The sequence below is a fragment of the Lipomyces chichibuensis genome, assembly GCF_038497645.1.
Source record: "Lipomyces chichibuensis strain CBS 12929 unplaced genomic scaffold V1513scaffold_71, whole genome shotgun sequence".
NCBI classification, from domain to species: Eukaryota; Fungi; Ascomycota; class Lipomycetes; order Lipomycetales; family Lipomycetaceae; genus Lipomyces; species Lipomyces chichibuensis.
In genome coordinates this window covers 1-16,239 of record NW_027117523.1, presented here as the reverse complement: position 1 = coordinate 16,239, position 16,239 = coordinate 1, and the positions used below count along the sequence as shown (strand labels likewise).

The 16,239-nt window shown below is 47.5% G+C and overlaps 7 protein-coding genes across 7 annotated transcripts; 4 read left to right on the top strand and 3 right to left on the bottom strand.

The window, feature by feature from the left end:
* Nucleotides 1–342: 342 nt before the first annotated feature.
* Nucleotides 343–2,157, bottom strand: V1513DRAFT_454300 (uncharacterized protein). Its single transcript, XM_066899363.1, has 2 exons — nt 1,289–2,157; nt 343–1,233 (listed from the first exon to the last, which is right to left on the bottom strand). The coding sequence occupies exons 1-2, from the start codon at nt 1,957–1,959 to the stop codon at nt 618–620; spliced, it is 1,287 nt and encodes a 428-aa protein (XP_066750615.1). The 5' UTR covers nt 1,960–2,157; the 3' UTR covers nt 343–617.
* Nucleotides 2,158–2,579: 422 nt separating this feature from the next.
* Nucleotides 2,580–4,874, top strand: V1513DRAFT_454299 (uncharacterized protein). The gene is made up of 2 exons (XM_066899362.1): nt 2,580–2,836; nt 2,886–4,874. The coding sequence occupies exons 1-2, from the start codon at nt 2,817–2,819 to the stop codon at nt 4,525–4,527; spliced, it is 1,662 nt and encodes a 553-aa protein (XP_066750614.1). The 5' UTR covers nt 2,580–2,816; the 3' UTR covers nt 4,528–4,874.
* A 476-nt stretch (nt 4,875–5,350) lies between these two features.
* On the top strand, nt 5,351–6,755 carry V1513DRAFT_454295 (uncharacterized protein). The gene is made up of 4 exons (XM_066899361.1): nt 5,351–5,657; nt 5,708–5,737; nt 5,793–6,114; nt 6,176–6,755. Exons 1-4 carry the CDS (start codon nt 5,598–5,600, stop codon nt 6,553–6,555), a joined length of 792 nt encoding a protein of 263 aa, XP_066750613.1. The 5' UTR covers nt 5,351–5,597; the 3' UTR covers nt 6,556–6,755.
* Nucleotides 6,756–6,815: 60 nt separating this feature from the next.
* Nucleotides 6,816–9,113, top strand: V1513DRAFT_454293 (Dak1 domain-containing protein). The gene is made up of 3 exons (XM_066899360.1): nt 6,816–7,274; nt 7,323–8,348; nt 8,402–9,113. Exons 1-3 carry the CDS (start codon nt 7,169–7,171, stop codon nt 9,004–9,006), a joined length of 1,737 nt encoding a protein of 578 aa, XP_066750612.1. The 5' UTR covers nt 6,816–7,168; the 3' UTR covers nt 9,007–9,113.
* Nucleotides 9,042–11,561, bottom strand: V1513DRAFT_454290 (uncharacterized protein). The gene is made up of 2 exons (XM_066899359.1): nt 11,104–11,561; nt 9,042–11,048 (listed from the first exon to the last, which is right to left on the bottom strand). The coding sequence occupies exons 1-2, from the start codon at nt 11,275–11,277 to the stop codon at nt 9,321–9,323; spliced, it is 1,902 nt and encodes a 633-aa protein (XP_066750611.1). The 5' UTR covers nt 11,278–11,561; the 3' UTR covers nt 9,042–9,320.
* A 499-nt stretch (nt 11,562–12,060) lies between these two features.
* Nucleotides 12,061–13,427, top strand: V1513DRAFT_454288 (uncharacterized protein). Its single transcript, XM_066899358.1, has 4 exons — nt 12,061–12,252; nt 12,328–12,665; nt 12,724–13,096; nt 13,159–13,427. Exons 1-4 carry the CDS (start codon nt 12,129–12,131, stop codon nt 13,344–13,346), a joined length of 1,023 nt encoding a protein of 340 aa, XP_066750610.1. The 5' UTR covers nt 12,061–12,128; the 3' UTR covers nt 13,347–13,427.
* A 756-nt stretch (nt 13,428–14,183) lies between these two features.
* Nucleotides 14,184–15,602, bottom strand: V1513DRAFT_434284 (beta-lactamase-like protein; the record flags this gene model as incomplete). The annotated part of the gene is made up of 7 exons (XM_066896463.1): nt 14,184–14,687; nt 14,738–14,956; nt 15,007–15,081; nt 15,129–15,245; nt 15,309–15,422; nt 15,477–15,542; nt 15,600–15,602. The coding sequence occupies 7 exons, from the start codon at nt 15,600–15,602 to the stop codon at nt 14,184–14,186; spliced, it is 1,098 nt and encodes a 365-aa protein (XP_066750609.1).
* Between the last annotated feature and the right edge of the window lie 637 nt (nt 15,603–16,239).

Below are 16,239 nucleotides of genomic sequence, written 5' to 3'. Positions count from 1 at the left end.
TTGTCGGAGATACCGTTTCCTCAGGTCCAAGATAATGCAGGGGTTAGGGACCTCGGCTCTGGCGTCGCCACGTCTCGGGATCAAATGACCGTTAACCTTCATACGGTGGAGATCTAAGCAGTTGAGGTCCCGCATTCTGGACGACTTTGTCCAACGCCTATAGTTTCCTATATACCGTAATTACCGTAGCCCGGGCGATTAGTCAAAACTGCCCTTATGACTTCGGCTTTAACTGTGAACGATGCTCCTCACTTAGCAGTTTATACATCCCACTTCCTTTGTCTGCGGCTCGTGCGGCTCTTGCTTGTGACATTTGGACAGCTAAAGCTAATGAGCCCTCAGTAGAGAGAGTGAGAGTGCAATTTTAGGGATGTTGGAGTGTGATATTCCATCACAGGCAATCCTACAAACTTAGAAATCCTTGTAATCGTAGTCTCTAATTTGCATACCTACCCCGAATTCCGCAAACGTACAGATAAATACCCAAATTTATAGAGAACATTGCAAATGCAGTGTCAACATTGACAAGCCAAACACGAACGTAACGCGCACTCAATTATGCAGAACTCATATAATCGACTAACGCCAACTAAATAAAACGTCACATCTAAACGCCATCAACCTGAAGTCAGATTCCGAGCAGGGGTCGGGGGATATGTGGCAGTTCCACCATCCACAGCTTCATGTAGCTGAACATACGACGACGAGGACGGACGCTGGTGTGGCGTATGGGCGCCATTGTGACGATGCGCATAAGACAGAATGGAATCTGGTTGGAGAGTTGAAACGCCATTATTCCTTGAGGGTGAAAGCGTGGCTGGCGCGGGCGCGCTAGTGCCATCACGGCTTGAAGGAGTAAATTGTGGATCGTCAAATGGATTAATGGAATTCCCCACCGCACTCGCGGTTGCTGCATTGCCAGTCATGGTGTCCATTGAATTTGGGCCGACTGTGGTCGAGTTGCTCATATATTGCAAGTCTATTGTATTCTCACTCGCAATGTCGCTAGATGTTTTCTTCTTGAGCCGCCAAAATGCCGATGGAGTTGACCGCGAGCCTCTTAGAATTCGGCTAGTCTCCCTGACCGTGCTCGTCGTCATGGATGCAGGAGAAGTTGTAGGTTGTCTGGAAGAGAATATCTCCGCAATGCCGCTGAATCCCGATAAACTGCGTTTCCGGTACGTAATCGCCGAATTTATGAACATCGATACCGTTCCGGAGACCCAAAAGCATCTACCTCCGATGTTAGCCATATATCTACAGCTACCTGAATGAATATACCGCATACGCATCCAACGCACAGGAAACCACAATTAGGTTTCCTAGATGACAAACTGTCACATATGACTGGCACGTCTCTTTATAAAGGCCAGTACACATTTTGTCTGCGTTCGGAATCGCACATGCAGTCGATATGCCACCGGAAATAAGCATGATATACACGAAAATCCCGATCCAGAACAGTGACATTAAGATTTGAGACAGCACGAATACAAACGGCCATAGATATCCTGGGCCCTGTATGTCTATATCTATTGTACCCCATCCGACTTCCATGTTCCCCTCGTCTTCGCACTCGTCGTTGCGTATATCTGAATCATTGGACCCAGCGTTGCGGAAATGATACAGTATCTCCACAGTCGAGACCAGAATCACCATGCTAGTAATGGTTGCAGCCGAAATAAGTAGAACATATGCCTGTGGAACGCCTGCGTTCATATTTTGTCTTCGGACAAGAGATATGAAATAGGCGACGACACCAAGTGGTATGATCGCAAAGATGGCCTGGAAAATTGCAAACAAGAAGAATGTCAAACACCACGATGGGTAGTGGGCGCCGTTGCTGGTCCTGATTGCGGCGAATGAGTGAACGCGATCCGGTGTAGAATATGGGCCCATTTCAAAACCGTATGTACTAGCATTTCGCCTGTGACTATGTCCATTGCTATCATCGGCCATTGTTCTTCACTGGTACTATTACGACGATGATGCAGGGCCAAACGCTCTAGCTATTGTCGGCTGTATCAGACCGATGTGTTGCCAAGGACATTAGCTGGTGAGAATAAAGAGAGTGAACAGTAAACCTTTGCAGGTCACTCTCTAGAGCACTGCGATGCACCAGACCGTAATTGCGTTTGAAGACACGGGAAGCGCACAACGAGGAGAGAACTACAACGAGCGCCGCACTTTTGAGTACAAAGCGGCTGCTCGAGAGGCGTATTGTCTTTTTCACAGGGAATCCCCTCCACAGGTTTACAATCACCTTCGAGGATGCTGATTATTATCCCGAGTAAAGCAAATCTAATCTCGCTGGATTCTACAATACTTTCTACGACTGGAAATGCCGAAGTATATAGTAAGTGCAATTAGTGAGCAGCTGAGAAAGTTACATAATAAATGGCGATAATATTCCGTCGTCACGTTGGTCACCTTATCTTCGCATGAACTAAGCGAAAGCTGCAAAATAACGTCATATCTGGTGACCAAATATGCTAGCCCTAGACCAAGTTGTCGTCATGCATTCGGTGTGGAGTTTTAACTTTTCCTTCAACAAATGATGGATGTGTCAATCTTGCCCTACTATCGTCAGTCGCCGCCACTTGATCTCATTGGACCCAGTGTGCCTTCTGAACCCCCTCTTTTCTCTACGTTTATCAGTCACTGACCTTCATTGCCTACCAAACACAAAGGCTTATTGACCCCGAACTTCCCGGGGCATAACTTTCGCTGGCATAATACATTCGATCGCAGTGTAGGAGCTGTCGATCTAGTGCAGTTGGTACCCTAGTGGTCACCCTACTAGCCCAGCCCTGAACATGACAATGGAGACGGGAGGGTATGCCACTACTCGCAATATTTTGTACGGATTGCTGACGAATGCATAGCGGTACGTCGCGCCGGACATCCACGTTCGTCGACACCAATAGCTTCGTCTCCCACCCTGCCCGCGTGACAATTAAGCATTGGCAGCTCCGCGATCTCGTTTGCAAGACCGGGAATCTGCGTGAAGTACTTTATGTGAGCGAGCGAGCCGTCAAGACCATAGACACCGACACTGGTAAGACGGCGCAGTGTGCCGAGTTTTCGTTTGAACCACGATGTCTAGCTTCGGCTTTCGGGATCGTCGCGGCTGGTGGGGTGCAGCGAGGCCAACTCGGGATCACATATCGAAGGCCTAAAGAAGATGCGGACAACGGAGCCGATTTACCTGTGACGATGATCGAGCTCGGTGGATACATCAATAACTCAATCACTTTGTTTAAGCCAGGTTCAGCGAGCGTGTCTGCCCTGGTTTGCAATAACGATCATACACTGCGAATTTTGGATATTAATGGTTCGTCGTCCACGGTCATCGATACCCTTCAACTACCAGTTCCGTTGAATCACGCAAGCATATCACCCGATCGTAAGTCGATAATAGCATGCGGCGATTCGGCGCACCTCTTCGTCTTCCATCCTGAGGAGCGAAAGCGCAGCATCGAAGCATCGGCAGAGCCAACAACCTGCGTCGATTCATTATCCCCTGTTAAATGGACACGCACTGCAACCCTGGCAACGTCATCCGATGCTGGTTTCTCCACAGCATTTGCACCATCTGGCGTACTCTTTGCAGTGGCATCGCAGGATGGCCTGGCAAGCATATACGACTCAAGGTATCTTTCAGGTTCATCATCAAATACCTCCTTAAGTACTCGAAACGCGCCTAAGCCACTGAGGCATATCGAGTCTACGCGACCTCATGAAAATGCTGGAGCTTTCCGATGTTTGAAATTCTCGACTGGTGCGGAGGATTTGCTATTACTATCAGAGCAAGCGGGTCGTGTGCATGTGGTCGATACACGACGATTCGAAGATAGGCAGATTCTGGATATCCCCAGTACAGTTAACTATCGCATCAGGAGTATGCGAAGAAGACGAGATAATTCTGGCAATGACAACAATAGCCCACCAGGTAGTGCTTCTAATCCCAGTGATAGCATCACATACTCTCGACGACGGAGATTGATGGGAATAGCCAGCTCGCGTATCGCAGCTGGGATTCCACAACATAGCACTGGAGGGTCGTCTTATGTCCCGGCGTATCCGTCGGACTATGTCACGCACGATGAGACAGGCGAGATGCGTCGTCGAGGTAGCGACTTTTCGAGTGATACAGCGTTGGCGGGGTATTACTATCAAACACATGAAGGCAGACACAGCTCAGAGAGGAGTCAAGAAGGCTATGACGATCGTGATGATGAAGCCGAACTTGATGATGACGACGAGTTGGATGATGATGAACGGTATTGTGTGTTTGGAGACCTAGCTGGGTCTCGTTCAGCATCCTCTTCGTCAAGTAATATCACCGGTCGATACACGAACTCCACGGACCCTGCAGCACGCGTAATTCGGGAAAAGGAGATATCCGGGATTGCATGGAGCGATGAAGAAGGAGGCTCAGTTATTGTGGGGTGGGATAGCGGTATTGGTAAATGGACGGTTGACAGGTGGGGACGTCGTATCTTCCCATCCTACAAGATGCGATAGGCGAAAGGACGGTTTCGGACGTACACCGATTATATTCTTACCATTTGGGTTAAATGTTTTTAATTACTTTTGAGTTGCTTTTGAATTGATGGAGGAAGCGCACGGCGTTACGAGTGGTTATCAGCAGGAATGGTTTTCGGCGATAATGGCGGATGAAATGGAGTCATTAGGCAATGTCAGGCGTAGCAGTGTTATGTGAATTTGTTGTTTGTTAACTTTCGTTCGACTTGGTGTATATTTTGTATATAGTGTCTAATATATCTTAGTAATTTGTTAGTTATTATTTTGTTGCTTTAAACCAATTACTTGTAGAATCGGTTAGGTCAATATTATTAATGTAACCCTGATTGGCTGGTGGAAGATCGGATTGCCCTTACCTTAACAAAAAGAATTGTGACCCAGTTGGGTCGAACCATTCCGTGCTTATCCGGCAATTGTACGTCATCATATTTGGACATTGTAACTATATTAATATGTACCTGATTAAACTGAACCGAACCGGCTGTACCTTAGTTGAAAGTTGATCCCGGGTTCAAGTTTCACGGGCGAACAATCTCACCGGGACCCTAACAGACCCGAACTTTTCCCATTAACCCGCGGCTTCGATACCGCTTCTTCTCTTCACATACATTTTCATAGTCAATTCGCTACTACTCGTATAATAATTAGAATACGTTTATGAAAATGGTATCGTTCTTCCGCACTACCGGTGTCGCAGCTCTGAAGGTAGGTGATGTTTAGTCAAGGAATACGAGCGGTTCAGCAGTTCGGGTCGTGATTTGTCAGGCTTCTGGTTTCTGTAGCACCAGCCTTGTTTCATTGATGTGATATTTCGGTGAGGGCTAATAAATCGTCATCACCGATCCCTGACGCTTCCTTCTGATTGATTACATTCAATTAGTGTATTTCTGAAGATTGTAATTGACTGTTTAAATATACAGAACGCATCGCGTTTGTACTCCACTGCTGCCGGTGCTTCCCGCGTCTCTGCCCCGATCTTTACGAACCGCTATTTCATTGCCAGTTCCATTGCTATTGCCGGCACCGCTTCTTACTACGCGTACTCTTCAATGACTATTCCCGTTGCCGCTGCATCCCCTGTTTTCAAGGGCGACTTCGTTGACTTGGCTGTATGTGCGAATTGTGGTGTAGTAAAGAATGCGACTAACTAGGCATCTAGCTCACTGAGGTTACGAAAGTCAGTCACGACGTATGTGCTAATTCCGACCAATCTTGCAAATACATTACAATCTAACAAATCATAGACAAGCATCTTTCGCTTTGCATACCCTGGGGCCGACGACGAGAGTGGCTTGGTCACCGCGTCGGCCATCCTTGTCAAGTATAAAAACGAGAACGACAAGAACGTCATCCGCCCATATACACCTATCACGGACCCCAGGACTAAGGGGTACCTCGACTTGCTTGTCAAGGTATACCCCGAGGGCAAAGCATCCAAGCATATTCACTCGCTCAAGCCAGGCGACAAACTTGCCTTTAAGGGCCCGATTGTTAAGTACCCCTGGACTCCGAACAAGGATCCTCAGGTTGTCCTTATCGGCGGTGGTACGGGCATTACTCCTCTCTGTAAGACTAATACGAGATTGTTTTTTATATTGCAAATTTTTGGGACTGATAGTTTTAACAGACCAGTTGATCCACGAAATCACCAGCAACCGAGGCGAGGACAAGACTGAAATCACGCTCTTGTACGGCAACAAGACCGTCGACGACATCCTCCTGTACGACGAGCTCAAGTCAATCGCCGCCAAGGACGACAAATTCAAGGTTTATTTCACAGTCGAGAAAGACGCGCCCGAGGGCACGGTCGCCGGCTTCATCAATGACACCGTTGTCAAGAAGGCAATCGGCGACAAGGACTTCAAGTCACTCAAGTTCTTCGTCTGCGGACCGCCTGGTCTTTATAACGCGATCTCCGGTCCGAAGATCTCGCCTTCTGATCAGGGCGAGCTGACCGGTTTGTTGAAGTCTTATGGCGTCGAGAAGGAGCAGGTTTTCAAGTTTTAAACTCGTATATGGTTGCGCAGCGGTTGAGTGAGATGGCATGGCGAGTTACATTTGTATGAACAGATAGATTCACGGATTAGAAATAAATATGGTTCTATTTGCTGGTATATCTCTGATCCTTCCGCCCTAATATAATACCAGTATACATATGACGTTTGTCTGGTGCATTGGGCAGGATGCGGGATGAGATAATCTGCGGGATAAAAAATGCCTGACCATCAACTTGGGCCCTAGCTTGATTTGTAGTTTGCGCGCATTTCCCAAAATAAAATGCGAATATACTGCAAAATAATTACTACGAATTATGAGCTATATGATTAGAGAGACCTTATGCTGGTGAGCAAATGACTTCTTTCAAATGGTTTAGCAAGGAGGCAAGGGCATATTAGCATCTCGCACCTTGTACATCATGTGTCGATGCCTTCGATAACTTGCTCGACAACACGGATGATATTCTCCCGCGGCGCTCGATGGCTGTTGTGGAGTGACGTCGACTATATGACTAGCATCAATCCCCGCATCCGTGGACGAACAGCAGCAGCTGGTTGATTGGTCTTCCTATTTGTATTCCGCAATTATACTTGCCATCTATCGACGGAGTGCAAATTACAGAATGTCGACCAAACATTTCGTTACCGATATCGACAAACTCGTCGTTGATGCCCTTGAGGCGTTAACGCTCACAAACCCGGACGTCCTCTACTACAAAAACGACAAAGGTTCGTCTTTTTGATTTCATCATAATTATTATATACTAACAAAGTCAGTCATCGCGAAGAAGTCCCATGATCCGCAACGCCATGTTGCAATTATCTCAGGCGGTGGAGCAGGCCACGAACCCGCGCACGCAGCGTTTGTAGGCGAAGGCATGCTCACGGCTGCGGCGTCCGGCTGGATCTTCGCATCGCCTTCTGTAGCGCAGATTGAGCGTGCTATCGTCGCTGTCGCGGGTCCCAAAGGCGTATTGCTGATTATAAAGAATTATACTGGCGATATTTTCCACTTCTCACTTGCGGCAGAGAAGGCGAGGAGTAGAGGCATTTTCGCTCAAGTTGTGGTTGTCGGAGATGATGTCGCTGTCGGCAAGGCCAAGTCTGGCAAAGTCGGTCGGAGAGGATTGGCAGGAACCGTATTGGTGCACAAAGTTGCTGGCGCGGCTGCTGCACGCGCGGAGAGTACACTTGAAGAAGTTGTCGCAGCGGCGAAGGAAGTTGCGGATAACTTGGTTACGGTCGGAGTCTCATTGAATCATGTGCACATTCCTGGCCGCAAGATCGAGCAGGAGAACATCATGGCTGAGGACGAGGCTGAGCTTGGACTCGGTATTCATAATGAGAAGGGATGTGTCCGGTTGCAGCCGATTCCGAGTCTTCCAGATCTCGTCACGACGATGCTGGATCAATTGACCGACAACACCGACGCAGATCGCGCATACGTTGATTTCGCGACGGCAGAGAACGTCGTCTTGATGGTTAACAATCTCGGTGGTCTCTCCCCTCTCGAACTGGGCGCTATCACGAACGAGATTGTTGGTCAGCTTACTTCACGCGGATTACGTCCCAAACGTTTGTTTTCAGGCACGTACATGACCAGCCTTGACGGTCCCGGATTCAGCATCACCCTTTTGAAGGCCAGTGATACCGTGCTGCAGTACCTCGACGCTCCAACGAAAGCCGTCGGATTTACCCCCGGATCAGTCGTGACTGCTGATAGTCCTTCGCGCGTCATTGTCGAGTCTGCCGCTCAAAAGACCAAGCACTCGCACACGAATAGCCATGCAAAGCCAAGCATACGTAAGTCCTTTTCGTGTGTCTACGTTTTAGGTTATGCTTACTGACAACTTCAGTTGATCCCGCCAAATTCGCCTCCTCCGTCAAGCTCGCATGCGAAAAAGTTATCGCGGCGGAACCCCAAATCACACAATACGACACTGTAGTCGGCGATGGCGATTGCGGATACACCCTCAAACGCGCCGCCGAGGCCGTCCTGTCGTTCGTTACCTCTTCGTCTACCAGCATCTCGCCAACAGTGTCAACACTTCAAGATCTCGCTGAAACCGTCGAGAATAATATGGACGGCACCTCGGGCGCGATTTTCAGTATCTTTCTGCACGCCTTGGCGACATCTACGTCGCGTTTCGAAACAGTGCTCGATGAAAATGGTTGGGGTTCTGCTGCAGCTGAGGCGCTAAAGACGTTATACGCCGCCACACCCGCGCGACCAGGCGATCGGACGCTAATTGACGCGCTGGCGCCATTCGTCGAGAAATTGGCGGCTGGTGAAGGTGTCAAGAACGCTGCGGTTGCTGGCCGCAAAGGCGCAGAGGGAACGAAAGGCATGAAGGCCAGTTTGGGACGCGCGGTCTACGTTGACGCGAAAGGGTACGACCGAGTTCCTGATCCCGGTGCTGTCGGAGTCGCGGAGTTGGTTGAAGGATTAGCGGGGCTTTAAAACAGAAATATCATGCTGTAACTATAAAAATGCATTGGATGGTTTCCAGAGTGCGAATCTCGCGTATACAAAAACTTGACCTAGCGCCCATATGTACAATCATTTATAGACCAAAAAAAAAACAAAAAAAATTAACAAAACTTGGTAATTTAAATCGATAACTCCATTTAGCAGCCGATACCTATAAATGGCAAATTCGCCGTACGAGCATTTATTTTACAAAAACCAACACTCCAACTACTGAGATAGACATTGTTAGTTAGTTAGTTGCCTATTGTTTGGGATATTTTTTTTCCGGTATCGTAATACCCAGCTTATTGCGTGTTCCGTATCGCAACACCGGTATCAAATATCGCCCTCATTTCCGACACTGCCGCCGTAAAACTCTCTCGCTCGACATTTAATTCCGGGATCTTGACCTGCAACAAACGTTTCCAAGGAATCGCAACCCCAGGTGGCTGCTCTGGCTCAATACCTTCCAGCCACCCTCTATACAGCTCGTCATTTTTCCACGTAGACGCGATTTGAATTCGGATTTGCTCGGGAAAGTTATACCCCCGTGCCTGGACCTGGGCCATCTTGCGACGCATCCAACCATGGAGTCTGTCAGGCATGAAGGATGCAGCGACACAGAGGTAGTTGTGCCCTGTGAATGGTGTTCCGGGGTGAAGTTTCTGGATTGCTTCAAGCCCGGAGAAGATTCGTGCCATTAGCACCGCAATCTCCGTTGTGCCACCAGGATCCTGAATCGTGCCTGTAGTCGACAAAGCAGAGCATGACGAAAAGTATAACTTCCACGCGTTGAAAATGAGATTCAAAAATCCGATTTGCCAGTACTTGTAGCATATCGGTGGCACTAATTGCTTGTCTTCGAGCGTTAGGGGATTATCCTCTGGCGGGTCAACCATCTCGAAGATTGCTGGATCAAGTGATTCAAACCAGGTCCTGCTTTTCACTCGGAGCATTTCGATTTGACGGCTCGCGCGAGTGCGCGAAATTGTCTTTTTGCGCACATTAGCAGCGAAATCGCATAGCTCAGAATACAAATTTCCGACGGCCATTACTGCGGTATGAATGCGCCAGTCAATGTCCGTTAAAACTGTTAACCATCGGGCGTGTATCGTCTGCCTATGGATGATGTGCCATTTTCTTTCGAGGACCATGTATCGACCCGAAAATATCGATCGCCGAATATCGATGAACCGGAGCCAGACGAAAAAGAATATATGCCTGTCTGTCTCGAAAGCAGTTTCAGGGGTGTACAAGCTCTGGAAGATGTTGAATACCGCGTCTTGGTGCTGAATTTCATTTGAAACGTCGCCGAGGTACATTTCCACGCACGACAGGATCAATATCGCTATCATGACGTTCAAGTCGGGATTTTCAATGGCGGAAAGAAGACTTTTCACGCATTCTTCATAGTAGCCAAACATATCTTCTAGATACCGCTCACCATGTCGCAAGGCATAGTGATACGACGTGAATGCTGCGACAGCGTACATCAGCGCAGAAGAAGTATGAGCGATTGTCAATAACTGGTCGAAAAATTGTATTGGATCGGACGACAGAAAATAATGGCAATGAGTAAGGTTCTTGCGATGGTACCGAAACAGGTGCGCAATATCAGGGGACACATTTGGGAAGTCGTCGTATAAACCTGAATGTATTGGAGTCGGAAATGTACCAGAGATCGTACTGGCTGTGTTCGGTGTCGACGTCGAGGTGTTGCTGTATGGTGCCATTGGCATGTAGAGATTTTGTGCTTGTTCGGGGGATACCGTCGATGATTCTACATCATCCTCAGGAGAAAATGACCCGTTTCGTTCCTCATCCATCTTGATTTCTGGAAGGCTGTCATGCACGCCGCAGTCTGTAGCCATACTTCCTTTATCAGACGCAATTGTTGACACGGTCGGTGTCCGCACCAACTTCCGCGCCTGGTGAGCCCTTTGCCTCTTTGACAATATCAAACGCTCTGGCGGAAACAAGCACTCCCGATCTCCTTTCTGGCACCGAACACAGATCGGCCTCGTCTCGTCGCACTACACCAGTCAGTCAATACGACCCTGCAACCGACGAAGCGAGCAAAACACTAACCTTGACTCTCCGTTTTCGACAAGTATAACATCCCGACCGCGTCCGTTTGTGCGGTACATGTGGCTTGTCCCCGTCGAGACTCTCCTCATTCTCGGTCGGCTTTTCCAGCGCGATGGAGTTCGGAGCGTGGGGTGAAGATGACCGAGACGGGAAGGTCCCATGCTTCTCGGCCATCTCCACTATATGGGACTGGATGGCAAGCAGCTTGGAGAGTTGGGACAGTAGTAATATTGGTCAATGGCGGTTATACGGAGCCAGACGTTGATAGTGCAGAATAAGCTCTGCCGGTATGAATTCGACATATGCAGTTGCCTTGTTGAGTTGCAGCCTGACTACTGCCAATGTGTAAGTAAGATCTAGCCGATATATGTATGTGCGGTGATTGTGTAAAACTACCGAGAAGAGAATCAAAACGTTATTGTAACTATATTTATTCTATCTCTCTACCACTAATACAGGATGTGCAGGAAAGATTACGAGAACACCGCCCTAGCTGAGAGTATGGCAAAGAGCGTTATTATTAAGGTTTTAATTTGGACACTATAGCTTGATTCGGACTAGCTATGGCGACTAAACAGAAGTTGGTTGCTCGCGGTGGCTTCTGTGAGAGGCAATTCCCATTACCAACCAATAGAGCACCGGGAAACTTCCATCGCCGCAAGTGATATTAATATGCTATACGACAGCTTAATAGTTATCAGCTTCGTCGGTAATATTCCAAGTTCCATACTCAGCTCTGTGGGCATCAACACACACTTTGTACGGATCCGCCGAGTAGCCGAAATCATATAACAACGTTTTCCGATGATACTGCGGACCAGTATTAATTGCACACTTTGAATTTTTATCATCCCGCCAAAAAACAATTACATGCGGAAAGTGCCAAAGGGTTCGGGTTGATTAAGCCGCACGCAACCTGATAGCGTTTCAAAACCAAACTCAGACCAAAAATGATTCAATATTTTAGATAAATATTCATACTTCTTGTACTCGATCTCGTTTTTTTTTCATACTATCTAGCAACTATGACTGTCTCATCTGAACCGGTTACAGTCTCGCTAGATGCCTTAAAGTCCGGTGCGGCTGATAAATTCCTTCCCGATGCCTTCGGTCCTAACGGTAAAGCTCTCGGCATCATTGTCGTGAAAGGTAGGCGCCTGCGTGTGCACGCAAGTAAATAATGTAGTTCTCCGAATTCGTGTTGACGACCAAAACGACCTCTAGATCTTCCGGCAAAGTACGCGGAACTACGGTCCCGAGTGCTTTTCTACTCGTCAAAATTGGCCGCACTGTCAGAGCAACAATTGTCAATGTTGGAATGTCCGGAATCAAATTACCTAGTCGGCTGGTCCTGCGGCAAGGAGAAACTCCTCGACGGGAAACCCGATACGCTAAAAGGGTCTTATTACATCAATTGTTCTTTCTACGTAGATCCCACGCTTGAGGGCGCAGTAATTGAGAAGGGGGAATTTGACGACGATGATGTTAGGGGATATGTTGCCTGCAATATGTGGCCCCATGAAGAAAATTTAAATGGGTTCCAGAGCTGTCTGAAAGAATTGGTGAGTTGAACCTTTTGGGTGTGGATATGTGGACTGGGCTTACGAAATGCAATCTCAGTGCACATTCGTGATAGATACGGCTTCGTTAGTCGCGAAAGCTTGCGACCGGTACTGTCTCGCAAATATCAAGAACTATACGCCGGGATATCTTGAACACATAGTTTCGACATCGACGACCACTAAAGCGCGGCTGCTCCATTACTTTCCGCCTACGTCCTCCGATAACAATGGTAATTGGTGCGGTGAACACCTAGATCATTCATGTCTCACTGGTCTTACATCCGCAATGTACATTGACGAGGTGAATAACCCGACACAAGAATTGGGTAACTCGCCTGATCCCGACGCAGGCCTGTATATCCGCAACCGAGATGGCGAAATAGTCAAAGTCGCCATCCCACGCGACTGTCTTGCGTTCCAGACAGGCGAAGGTCAGTTTCTCCCGCGCTCTCGTATATTCTATGCCTCGTACCTTGTCGACTAACGTGAATAGCCCTCCAAGTTGTCACGCAGAACCAATTTCTCGCTGTCCCGCACTTCGTAAAAGGGTCCAAAGTACCAGGTGTGTCTCGGAACACACTCGCGATTTTCTGCCAGCCATCGCTGCACGAAAAAGTGGGCGATGTTGATTTCGCTACCTTTGCGAAGAACATCGTGGCGTCGCATGTCATTGAATCGTAGCGAAATTTGATCGCAGGTCTTGTGGACCGGTTGCCGAATGTACATAGGACAGGTTATAGAAAAACATCACGTCCGATCTCCATAGTCGAGAACAAGGTAATATCAAACCACGTTTCGTCGCCTTTTTCCAACACCGCGGATGCCGCACGCCGAGATATTTCGCTCGTTAGACCTAAAAACGAGTCCTCGTCCCCCCATTCAGTTGAATGACGTGCATATTCAAGAGGTGTTTTTGACAAGGAGTCTGAACGTGGCGGTGGGGACTTTAGATCGTTCGCAGATTGAGCTGGTGGCATTTGTGCCGGTGCAATTTCAACGGCAATACCCGGTGTCTTCCGTTTTCGAGACACTGTTAATGGCGACGACACTCTCCTTTGCCAACCCGGCGTCCGCACCGGTTCGAGAATCCGTATTTGATCAGATTTCCGTACTTTCTGCCTTGCGGGCCTGGTAACCACATCCATCTTGGCATGCTCTTTCTTGTTGCTCTCTTCCTCCACTCCTAACTCACTCCAACAATGCCTAAACCTCTCAATTTCATCAAAGAAGAAATACATATTCTGAAAACAATATTTCCCGAATAACTCCCGGAGAGCGTGGGGATGCGTTACCATCCACCCGCTCACAACGCACGGATACACGTCCAGAGGATGGAATAACGCGACTAGATTACAGCTTTCTGAGTATGACGAGTGTCGCGAGTATGGGATTTCGATGAATGAAGGCAATTTCTCTCCTGTATTCGAGAGAATTAGATGCGCGGTAGTCGCGGGGAGAGATTCGGCTGGGTACGTGCTTTCCAGGACGTACTTTATTGCGCCATTGTCGTCGTTGGTGTCAATTTCTTCTTGCTTGGCTATTCTTATTAGCATCAATCATCACCACTAGAAACAAGGGAGGGAGAGGACTTCTATATTCGACACCAGATCCATTGCGAGGATATCCGGCCCCGGGTTCACGGATGTGCGAATTAACAGCGGGATGCACATACACTACCTGCCTCCCCGCGCGTCCTTCACACACATAGCCCCGTTCACAGGAATGGAACCTAGTGCAATTTGGATCAAGCGTCAAACAGCCATCCGAAAGCAGCATCCTTTCGCACTTGTCCATCGACAAAGCAGAATAGCCAGTTAAACACGGTCCGTATTCATACACTGACGCATCGCCTATAGATTGAAATATTTCGTATCGGTACTTGTCCACGTGGATTTTAACATTAAAGGCAGATGCGAGGGCAATCCACAGGTCCTCGTAGCCGTAGGTCCAGGCATTAAAATGGAATACTGTGTCTTTCGGATACTTTCTGATTTCGCTAATCAATAACCCTATACCTTGAGTCTATATGTAAGTTAGCCCAGATAATTAGATATAACCAAAATAAAACAGACTTTGGACGGAAAAGTTTCATATGTCGAACCGGGCCCACAAAACGTCGTGTCAAGGTATATACAATCCAATCTCTTCCACCCTCGCGTATACGGCACCAAAATCGGATTGCGTCTTAATGATTCGAGCCACCAATCCTCTGCACGGATGTCGCCAGTGTACAATATTGCTTTGTTCTCATTTTCAATAAGGAACATCGTAGATCCGGGACAATGATTTGCCTATGTATGGTTAGCCATCATTCGGGGAGTGATACCCAATAAATGCTTACTTCAAACAATGTCACGGTGATTGTCTGACATGGATCTAACTCTATTTTTGTTGGTGTATTGTATGGAATTGCTCTCTGATGACACGTTAACATTCGACCAGACGAACAGAAAGGGGCCGTACTAATACGTCGCGACCGTGCTCGGGCCCAAGATTACGATACACTCTCTGGGGTTCGATTTCAACTTCATTACACAATCTCGTCAATCTCACAGATTTCTTTTCCAATCGTAAAAGCAGCTGTGACCATATTAGGTTCCTGGTAACCGATCGTGCACAAACAAGTCAGCGAACCAGTAGTACCTTTTTGGTGGCAGGAGAGCAGTACACCACCGGCCCGATATAATTATCCAGGCCCTGTAGATGGTCCGAGTGGATATGTGATAGGAAGCATGCTTTCGGGGGTAACGTCCCTGGCTGTTCTTTAAAGTAGTCAACTAAGTCTGTGTCAGTGAATTTGCGACGGCTTACTGATGAAATCTGAAAGACCCTACTTCTGATTTCGGGGAATTCCTTTGCAATTCCTAGAAATGTGCTCTGTAGATGTCGTTAGCACAATTACAAGTCAAGCATTTAAATGAATAGAGATGGTACCATATTTTGAGCTGCTGTGATGATACTGTAAGCGAGGGGTGACGATGGGAGCAACCGGTAGCGCGCGTGAAAGAGTGTTTACTTCCGGATTGGTTGTTTTGGTGTCAAAACTTTAACAAGCAATTAGCGACACCCTTACCCTAAATTAAATGGAGTGCGGACAAGGATATTTATGAATAATAATAGGGAGGTTTTGCAACCATTTTTACGCCCCAAATTTACGTGAAATAACCCTTGCCCAGGAGCTGCGCCGCACGGTTCTGTAAATTTAGTCTCGCAAATTTACGAAAATTTTCTGCTCACTCGTAAAACCTTATGCCAAATTTACGGCACTTTTAAGGTTAGCTTTAGCCTTAAACGGCAACATTTCAAACCTTCTTTAGGGAAACTAGCATCCGACAAGAGAATTAGAAGGTTAGTTATTCTTCAGTAGTAGTAGTAGTATTGACATATTCTCATTTATATATAGCCTCAGAGTTTCGCCAGGGGCAAACGTCTCTCATTTACTCGAGGATTAGAAGGTTATTGTATTGTTGGTTTTGAACACACCTCTTTTCTGTGTAAGCTATTGTTATTGCCTTGTTTCCAGAGCCCACTTGTCACATCTACTTTTGATCAACCATTGACAGCAGGTTGCATA

Coding starts and splice junctions, on each gene's coding strand:
- V1513DRAFT_454300 (XM_066899363.1), bottom strand. CDS start 1,959: ATGGCCGATGATAGCAATGGACATAGTCACAGGCGAAATGCTAGTACA. Junction 1,234..1,288: donor GTTTCCTGTGCGTTGGATGC/GTATGCGGTATA, acceptor CATCGGAGGTAG/ATGCTTTTGGGTCTCCGGAA.
- V1513DRAFT_454299 (XM_066899362.1), top strand. CDS start 2,817: ATGACAATGGAGACGGGAGG. Junction 2,837..2,885: donor ATGACAATGGAGACGGGAGG/GTATGCCACTAC, acceptor ACGAATGCATAG/CGGTACGTCGCGCCGGACAT.
- V1513DRAFT_454295 (XM_066899361.1), top strand. CDS start 5,598: ATGACTATTCCCGTTGCCGCTGCATCCCCTGTTTTCAAGGGCGACTTC. Junction 5,658..5,707: donor GCGACTTCGTTGACTTGGCT/GTATGTGCGAAT, acceptor CTAGGCATCTAG/CTCACTGAGGTTACGAAAGT. Junction 5,738..5,792: donor TTACGAAAGTCAGTCACGAC/GTATGTGCTAAT, acceptor AACAAATCATAG/ACAAGCATCTTTCGCTTTGC.
- V1513DRAFT_454293 (XM_066899360.1), top strand. CDS start 7,169: ATGTCGACCAAACATTTCGTTACCGATATCGACAAACTCGTCGTTGAT. Junction 7,275..7,322: donor CTACTACAAAAACGACAAAG/GTTCGTCTTTTT, acceptor TAACAAAGTCAG/TCATCGCGAAGAAGTCCCAT. Junction 8,349..8,401: donor CCATGCAAAGCCAAGCATAC/GTAAGTCCTTTT, acceptor TGACAACTTCAG/TTGATCCCGCCAAATTCGCC.
- V1513DRAFT_454290 (XM_066899359.1), bottom strand. CDS start 11,277: ATGGCCGAGAAGCATGGGACCTTCCCGTCTCGGTCATCTTCACCCCAC. Junction 11,049..11,103: donor GTCGAAAACGGAGAGTCAAG/GTTAGTGTTTTG, acceptor TGACTGGTGTAG/TGCGACGAGACGAGGCCGAT.
- V1513DRAFT_454288 (XM_066899358.1), top strand. CDS start 12,129: ATGACTGTCTCATCTGAACCGGTTACAGTCTCGCTAGATGCCTTAAAG. Junction 12,253..12,327: donor CGGCATCATTGTCGTGAAAG/GTAGGCGCCTGC, acceptor AACGACCTCTAG/ATCTTCCGGCAAAGTACGCG. Junction 12,666..12,723: donor AGAGCTGTCTGAAAGAATTG/GTGAGTTGAACC, acceptor ATGCAATCTCAG/TGCACATTCGTGATAGATAC.